The sequence below is a fragment of the Macadamia integrifolia genome, chromosome 4 (genome assembly GCF_013358625.1).
Source record: "Macadamia integrifolia cultivar HAES 741 chromosome 4, SCU_Mint_v3, whole genome shotgun sequence".
Taxonomy (NCBI): Eukaryota; Viridiplantae; Streptophyta; class Magnoliopsida; order Proteales; family Proteaceae; genus Macadamia; species Macadamia integrifolia.
In genome coordinates, this window is record NC_056560.1 from 5935686 (window position 1) to 5945036 (window position 9351).

General features: G+C 38.8%; 1 protein-coding gene across 5 annotated transcripts in view; it reads right to left on the reverse strand.

Annotated features, from left to right (window-relative positions):
- LOC122077031 overlaps positions 1–9351 on the reverse strand; it is a 17201-nt gene that overhangs the window by 6601 nt on the left and 1249 nt on the right. For 2 of the 5 annotated variants that reach the window (XM_042642769.1, XM_042642767.1), the window contains exons 2-10: positions 4236–4383; positions 3625–4145; positions 3489–3555; positions 3074–3411; positions 2923–2986; positions 2487–2833; positions 1242–1698; positions 1043–1143; positions 831–874 (exon numbers count right to left, since the gene is read on the reverse strand). In XM_042642769.1, coding sequence (XP_042498703.1) covers positions 831–874; positions 1043–1143; positions 1242–1698; positions 2487–2833; positions 2923–2986; positions 3074–3411; positions 3489–3555; positions 3625–4145; positions 4236–4293 — 1997 coding nt within the window. In that variant the 5' untranslated portion in view covers positions 4294–4383. Of the gene's footprint in view, positions 1–830; positions 875–1042; positions 1144–1241; positions 1699–2486; positions 2834–2922; positions 2987–3073; positions 3412–3488; positions 3556–3624; positions 4146–4235; positions 4384–5623; positions 5832–6082; positions 6203–9351 lie in introns of those variants that run through there. The other 3 variants (XM_042642768.1, XM_042642770.1, XM_042642766.1) reach the window with 3 other exon arrangements.

Sequence of the window (9351 nt, forward strand, 5' to 3'; positions counted from 1 at the left end):
TTCCATCGAACTCCCATTTTGTAGTTGCTGCACAGCTCCTTATTTATGTGGAAGCAATAAATGTCTTAATTATATTTGTTGTGATGCTCATGACAAATTTAATCTCTTTCGATATTCTGAGTGGTTATTCTATTTTGGTTAATGAAGAACTTGTCATTTTTAAACCTTGGCTTCAAGAATTCCTATATAACTTAAGCGACACAATAAAAGCTTTTCCTATTCTTTTATTAACCAATTTATGTATCGGATTCCACTCGGCTTATGGTTTAATCCCAACCTTTAAAAGCCAAAACCCCTGAATGGCCACTATAATTTCCCTTTTTCCATTATTTGGCCATCAAATACTCATCCCCCCCCTTCAAATTGGGTTAATATTTACCTTCTAAGAGAAGAGTTACCATCGCTGTAAGATTTCATTTTACCATTAATCTACATAGCTAAACCCTAGATCTAACAGTGGGGGAGGGTGACTACCAACCTTCCCTCCCCCCCCCCCCCCTTTTTTTGGCTAAGCAATCTTGCCATTATCTACCTTCCTAAGTGGGGGGGTGGGTTAATCTTGACCATACAATGCATTAAACCCTTGATCCTATGTTGGAGATTATTGACTACAACTGAGATCCTCTTTTGATCTTGAGGCAATCAAATCTTTCCTTGGGAAGGAGTTGCCACATTGGGCGGGTTAATCGTAGCCTTTCACCTAGGGCCAACCTTAGGTTAAAAAATCACAAAAGTTTATAACACCATATGAAAGCATAGAACATAAACAATAAAGCCACGAGCTACTGCACATGAAAGTTCATCCAACAGCAAGTATTTGTGAAGATTACCTTCTATTAGGAAAGGACTTTTTTGATGCTGCTGCTTCTTTATTCTACAAGAAAAGAGTGGGAAAGTGTTGGAAGAAAAAGCAATGACAATGGAACTAGCAAACCCAAGCTCATCTCCACTAGAAAAATGGTCTAACAAGTCAGTAGAAGAATGCATACTTATGTATGCTGTAAGAAAATCTCATAAAGAAATGGGAGAAGAATATATATACCGATAACTTCTCCTTTGCCTCTGCAAGCAGGATAAGATCTCTAATCATCAGCTTTTGAGGGTTGATTTCATCCTCAGGCGTTTCAAGCAAAACTTTATCCACTAAAAGCAGGGGGCAATTAAATATGTAAATATCTCTCACATGACTAAATCTGTATAGAATAAGGTTAAACAACTCAATAAACAGAAATTGTGAGTACCTAGTCTTCTCTTTCGTTTAGTAGAATGAGAGAACCTCTTTTTAACTTTTTTCTCTGATGGACCCTGTCCTTCAGATACCTTTTTATGCTTTTGAACTGGTCCATCATTTTCAGGTGCATGTTTCTTCATTTTTCTTGGTGCTCTCCTTTTCCGGGACGTGTCCTTCACTCTATATTCGTCATCACCATCCTCTTCACCTTCTTCCATGTCAGAACAATTAGAAGTCTCCTCGTGAACATTCTCACTTTCACCAATCCCATTCTCTCTCTCATCAGCAGGAACACAAACAGCTATCCTTTTTCTAAGTCTCCTCGATAACTTAGTAGCTTCATTCTCATCAACAGCCATAGATGCAGGTCTTTGATCCTGGCCCCTCTGAGAAGGTTGCTCAAAATTCTGAGAGTCACCCTCTTTCACTGTTCCTTCCAATACTATTGATTGTTTCTTTTTCCTAGTCTGAAAAACCCAATTAATAGGAGAGAGGGATACAATCAGATTAATTTTAGGTATCTAGGCTCAACCATATATAAAGAAGGTGATACAGAGGATAGTGTTTCATAGAAAATTAAAATAGGATGGATGAAGTGGAGAGGTGTGTCTGGAGTGGTGTGATCAACATATTCCTTTAAAACTTGAAGGAAAATTCTATAAGACGTTCATACGACTGGTAATGATGTATGGCATGGAATGTTGGGTAGTTAAGAAGCATCATGTGAATAAACTCAGGATAGTGGAGATGAGGACGTTGAGATGGATGTATGACAAAACTAGGAAGAATAAAATACAGAATGATCATATTAGAGCTTATATGATAAGTTATGAGAAATTCGTTTGAGGTGGTGGCATGGACATGTTCAACGGAGGCTTTTGAATGCTCCAATGCATTGTAATTATTTGATTCAGATTTAAGGAACTAAAAGAGTCGGGGCAGACCTAAAATGAACCTACGAGAAGTGGTGAGGAAAGACATGCATAACTTACACCTTGTATCAAGTATGTCCTTGAATAGAGCCGATTGGAGGGTAAGGATCTATGTAGCAGACCCCATTTAGTTGGGATAAGGTTCAGTTGTGGTTGTTATTGATACAATAGGAGATTAACAGGATAAAAATTGAAAACCAAAATAAAAAAGAATATATAAAAAAAAAAAGAGGAAAAGAAAAAATATGAATGTCAAATCCAAGAAAAAGAATGAGATAATTACTGATCGAAAATGCATGATTGACAAAGATATTGAGAAATACCCCTCTTCTTGATGTTCCTCCAGAAGCTTGTGAATCCATAACTTTTTCAGATGTTACAACATCAGAGTGAGATGCCTCGACAAGGTTTCTGGGGCCTTCAGTCACCAGAAGTTCAGGTGGGCGATCTGAAGGGGTAGTCTCAGAGAACCTCATGGTTGAGAAATCAAGAGAGCAATCAGGACGAAAGGTAGGAACTGAACTCTCATCCAAGTAGATTTGAGGAGTCAATTGAGCATCTCCAGGACAAGAGATGGACTCCATGGCATCAGGAAAACTGAAAGAAGTGATGGGCCTTTCATTCTCATCTTGGGCCTTGCTCTTGGACCAGAATTCGCCGTTATGATTAACTGCCACAAACATGAATTCAATTTACAACTGAAAACAGAAAATACTGAGTTCAAAGAAAAAATCCAGTCAGTTGTCTTTTGTAATTCACCAGGAGCAACAGTTGCTTCAGAAATAACATCAAAAGTTTCCAATCCATTAAATGCCCCTGCCTCCTGAAAGCAAACAAAAACCTCAAAAATGGTAATCCAAGAAGGTGCCAGGAGGGAGGGGGATTAGCGCACAAGAATACAAATATTTACCTCAATTCCAGGCCTTAGATTATCTATCTGCATATGCCGGCTGCTATCACAAGCTGCAGCTTTGCTGCTGTTTACTGGCTCATGGGACAAAATAGATTCGGCAGGAACACCAATGGCATTGGCATTACATTGCAGGAAGGTAGAAGAGTTGACAGAAGAAAGAACTTGACTACACTGTTCTACCTCTGTGTACTGATGGCTGGAAGAATGAAAGATTTGTTCCCTAAGAGAAATATTCGAGTCCACAGCATTATTTGTAACAGGATGAGATATTATTAGCTTGCTTCCTGGCTGAGAACTCACATCACTGTTACACTGGAAGTTATTTTCAGTAACAACTGCCAATAAAACACATAATTGGCCCTGTAAGGTGAAGAAAGAAGCGAAAAATAGGTGAAGAAAGTGCATTACTCACCAGTCGAAGTGTTGGCTTGAAAAAGAATATTGTCAAGAGATTCGAGTTCAAAAAAAATGTCGCCACCCTGAAAGCAATGAAACATAATGAAATATTCAAGCATATGAGAAACAAATTACAACACAGTTAACCATACCTCTACTCCCAACTTTCCAAAACCAGAATGAATGTTCATATTGCTGTTGGAGATTGCAGTTTCTGAAAAGCGAGCATTCGTGGAGCCTGCATTCTCTTTGCTTATGGTGACTTCAGATAAAGAGCACCCAGTTTCAAAACTTCTGTCACCATCAGACAGTTGAACTCCAGAACAGGGAGTCTCAGTTTTGTTGGCCAGCACTTCAGCTCCAATAAGTTTAGAAGAAGGATTTTCTACCGCCTTAACACACTGCCTTATGATAGAGGTATTTACAGAGAAAGACGATACATGAATCGAATCAATTGATCCACTCTGTCCTGGATCCACGGGAGAAAGAGATTTTACAGCATCTTGAAGGTTGGTGGCCGGTGTTATGGGCTTCACAGCTGCAGCGTCATGACCGGAGGTTGTTTTGGCAGACTTTTCCTCTGTGGCACTAGAGAGATTGGTTGGCAGTGTGCTTGGTGTTTCTTGCTTGGGCCGTGCTTTGGACTTTGGCTGGAACTTGCCCCCAGCCCTGGCTGCCAATAAAATGTATCATCATACACTCAACCACAAGATAATAAGAGCAAGAAAACAGTCTTTGTATGTGATAAACAAACTATTCTTACCATTACTGCTGGCACGCTCAGGAATAGTATCAGCAAAAGGATCCAAATCAAAGTCCATGACCTCCTTGAAGGAGTTAGTTTTCTCTCCGATCAAGAACTATATGCCTCGAAACAAATAAGGCCCTGAAATTTCCTTAAATAAGAGTAACTGTACAAGCAATGGCAGGAAAGAAAAGAAAAGGACAGTATTCAGTTTATGAAAGGATTACATCTAGTCATGTTTCAGAAACTGCAAACAAATTATGTGTTTGGCAGAGTTTTTTGGCTAAAAAAAAAAAAGCAGCACTTTACAAACTATTGCTGTTCGGAAATGCATTTAAAAAAACAGTAAATATGGAAAAAAATAGTTTTCCAGTTGTTTGGTAATTTTCTGTTTTTCTTTTCATTTCTTATTAAATTACTACCTTACCCTGGTCCCCCCCCCCCCCCCCCCCAAAAAAAAGGACCAGGAGATGAATGATGGACGTTTGATGTCTAATAGGAAAATTTTCTAAATCCTAATCTTGTATCTGGAGTTCATCTCGTTTTCCCTTCTACTGCCCCTTCTAATCAGGTCAATCTCAGTAATTGAACATGTAGGGAAAAATGACAGAAGATTAGTTGGGTAGAGACATCACAATTGCTCCTATATTAAGTCTCTCCTAATCGAAGATGACGAACAAACAACGACTTTTGAACATCATACTTTAAACACAACAAAACAACATAATCATATAGAGCCTAATGGGGAGAATGACAACTTAGACCCCATAGCTCGGAATGACACTGAATAAAACCACATTTCCTTTGCAGGGATTGTGTGAGCTGCACAAGGTTGAGATTTTAGAGTTTGGATCAATGTATCCATATTTTGAACTCAACAAGCCCAAGTAGGTTCATATCTTTGGTTGGAAGTTCCAGATGTATCAAATCAGCTTAAAAACAGAACAAAATAAATGCTTAACACTGGGACCGTAGCAAACCTCTAATTCATATAGGATATGCTTAAGCAATCAATTTAGATGAAGAGAATGAAAAGGAAAAGGAAAAAATGCAAAACCATTATAAATTCATAAAGCAATACATAGAGTTCTTAAGTTAAACGTTTTAGTTAAGGAAAAAAAAAAAGATTAACGGTTATAGGACAAGGCAAACGCAACAGGGCGCACTACCAGTGAAAATTACACAAGAACAACCACAGTCTAATCTAGTTCATTCAGTTAAAAAAAACAAAATTGCAGAAATAATCAAAGTCACTGAAGGTGAACAAACATTACTTGCTCCAAGGCTATCCGAAAGATTTCATCAGACCATAAAAAACATACCCAGTCGATTAAGCCCAGAGCATTGAAAGAGAAAAAAAGGGAGAAATATCTCATGTTGTTCACCATAGAGAGAGAGAACCATACCTCAAAACCTAAAGTCCTGATTATGCGTTCCCTAAACCCTAAAGTCACCCGCACGATATTTTCCCTGAAACCGGAATGGAGTAGTCGATTGAAAAATAACCAGGGAATGAGAGGGAGAGAGACGCACCCAAGATTTCAGGTCGCAGGGTATCTCCTCGAGGAATAAGTAGGGTCGAAAGCCGGGAACGAGCTGTTGGGAAACTTGGGACTTGGGAGTGGAATTTATAAAAGATAACTGAAACTACCTTATTACCCTTCGTAAAGATAACTGAAACTACCTTATTACTCTTCGTGTCGAGCCATGAGAGCAGGTACCAAGGTTTTAAAAATCGGTATCGGTATCGGTATCGGTATCGGTAATAAGGATCGGAAATCGCACAATTTTCCTGGATCGGTCACGGTATCAGCTTGGATCGGTCAAATTTAAAAAATAAATAAACAAATTGAAAGGATGATCACCATTGCTGCAGCGTTAGGGTTCGTCCTTTTCATCCATCCCGCTTCCGGGGTCATGCTCATCAATAAATCCAAGGAGGATAAGAATTCTCAGGATCAGAATCAGAATGACAAAAAGAGTGAATCTGATATTGAGATAGCAACTTGGAGTAAGGCAACTCAGTTCTCAGAAGAGGAAATAGCCGGCAACTGCGGCGGCACCGGTGACGGCGGAGAATCCCAAGGATGATGCACCGTTCTTCTTGTGTGTGGAAGGTTCTGGGGCAGGAACGGATGCAGCAATATCGTCGGTGTTGCCAATGGGACTATCGACGGGGGATTAGGCGGAGCCTTCGGTGGGAGATAATGCACCTGCGTCAGAGCCTGGGGTAAGTGCTGCTGCGGAGCCAGATGGGGTGGTGGCATCTGCTGCAGGAGTGGTGGTGGCTTGGGAAGTGGTGGGGGTTGTGGCGGGTGCCTGGGAGGATACACATCCAACGATGGCGACGAAGATGAGAGCTAAGACAACGATTTGGCTGGCCATCTTGATTGAAAGTGAATGAATTGAGGAGATAAAAGGGAGATGTTGATTATTGTAGATAGAAAAAACGAAGAAACAAACCACTTGATTCCTTCAACAAGCAGATAAATTATTGCACTGTGAACGGTTGAATCTCTCTCTCTCTCTCTCTCTCTCTCTCTCCTGTTCGTCCTTTATGAGTTTAAAGTTTAAAAAATATTTTTTTTAACGGATCGGGTTGGATCGGCCGATCCGGATCGGTATCGATACCCAGGATGATACCGATACCCACTCCGGATCAATCAGGTATCGGGATCGGTATCGACGATGGCCGATCTGCCCAATCCAATACCAATCTGATACCGATAATTGATTCCATGGCCGATTGTTAATTACGATTCACTACCCTAGAGACATTTACTCAATTTTCTTTTCTAATATCTCAATGTGACCCTACCCAAGTTCACATTCATTGTAGTGAGCGATAAGATGTGATGAGCATCAAACGATTGAAAGCATTTAGGCACATATACTTAGGGATTCCTAGCTACCTAATACTCACTATATCGGTGTAGCCGTTGCAGATGATTCTCACATGATTCTCAATCCATTGTAGAAGTAGCGAGAGAAAGTGGGACTACCGGGAGAAATGGGTAATCCTTGGATTGTAAAATAGAAGGTGAGAAGGAGCGGTAAAACTTTCCTTTTATAGTGTATCAGAAAAAAAATGTTTGTGAAGGACTTCGAATAAATATAGGATGAATATAGAAGAGTGAGTAATTGAAAATTATTAAAGAAAGTAAAAAAGGAAAATCTGAGAAAGAAACAGAAGCATGAACAGATCCAAATTTGCCACAGATAGCAAACTCCATGGAACACAATCAAAGAACGACGATTAAAGTCAAGAAACAGAGGGAAATATACTTGAGAACCATGGCTGCCGCTTTCCTCCTCTTCCCTTCGTTGACCGTTGCACTGAACTAGAACCCGAACCCTATGAACGAGTAGGTTCCAACTTGGGCTGGGCTGGGGTTTCAAACACTCAGGATAAAAAGAGCTTGGTTTGTTCTGGAAAGCGCCAACACCGGTGTCAATGCAGTCTAGGGTTGAGGCCTAGGCCCTTGGGTGCAGGCTGCCTCCTATTCTAGACTGCCTCCTATTCTAGATTAATAAAGTTAGTTATCCTAGATTGTTTGGGTTAGGGCTTTATCTCAATGATGGGCCGAGATGGGCTGGACTCAAGAATATGCATTCTTGGGTTGGGCTATGGCTGCGGAGAGGAACTTTGATCTTGATCTTTTTGGAGTCGATTTTTTTTCTTACCTAGTCTCTATGGACATGGCTAAACGTTGTGGTAAAAGCTGAGATAGAGAAGTTTGCATAAATGTGGATAATAATTAAAGGGTCTTTTTACTCTTCAACATGCCTAGTGATGCTTTGCAATTCATTACCAAGCACGTGAATTGCAAAACATCCACAACCACAAAGTTTGTAAAGCCAAGGAAAACAACAACAATGTTTTGGTTGGAAATTAAAATATCTCTGCAATCATTCAAAATGTATTGTAGGCTATGTTTGACAGCCAATAAAAGAAAATTTAAAAATTTAAAAATTTAAAAATTTAAATTTGAGGAAAGAGATAGACATAAATATATAATCATAATTTTTTGTCTTTTTCTTTCTTTTCTTGACTACCAAACTAAACCTTAATGTCCGAGTTTAATGAGATTTGTGATTGCTGATGTTATGGGCTATCACTTAATATCGCCCTCCACCTCTACCTGAATTTTAACACTTTTGAAATCTCCAAATAACTCCCATTAGGATATGAGAACTAACTCAGGCTAATTGCCTACTTAAGATTTCTTCTAGGGAGAATTATAATTGGTTGATGATTCGAGGGTTTGGTAAACCATTATTGTTGTGGCGTGGTAAGCCAACGCTCATTAAGAGGTCTCAAGTTATTTGCTTTTCCTCACACCCTTCTATGTAGAAAAATAAAAAATAAAAATTTGTCACAGCGAGTGCAATACTATAGTCCAATGAACTACCATAGTTTAATTATTGTTAAGGGAAATCGGCTTCTGTGAGGGATTGTGGCCCCTACGACTACACACACTACATAGAGGAGCAAAATTACTTCCCCACCATGAAATGGAAAACGAGACCTATGTTGATGCTAGCTTCCTCGTACGCACTCATTGGTCATCACAACACATGCAAGAGCCACACTCCCCACAATAAACAATTCTCCTTTTTTTTTTTTTTTTCAATCTATTGTATTCCCTACCTAGGAAGGCATTGCCTATATGTGTATGATAATATGGTTGAATTCCACTTAGTAGTTGATAAAGTCTTGTACCTTGTCAGCTACAAGGTTAACATGTTCTTCTAAATAAATTGGCTTTGTACCAAAGAAAAGAAAAAAAGGAATATAGATCTTAGCTGCACCATCTGAATAGAATAGTTTGGTGGCCTCAGTTGCGGCTGTGATCTTGGTAAAACCTCTGAATCTCATCATCTATAATTCTATATAATATGTTTCATGTTGCTACAAAGAACAGGAAAGAAAGAAAACAAATCATATATATTTCCTTTATAACATCTTGAAAGCAATGTCCGAAGTTTACTAATTAAGATAATACTATAAGGGCAGTGGTCAAACAAATAATAATAATAATAATAATAATAATAATAATAATAATAATAATAATAATAATAATAATAATAATAATAATAATAATAATAATAATAATAATAATAATAATAATAA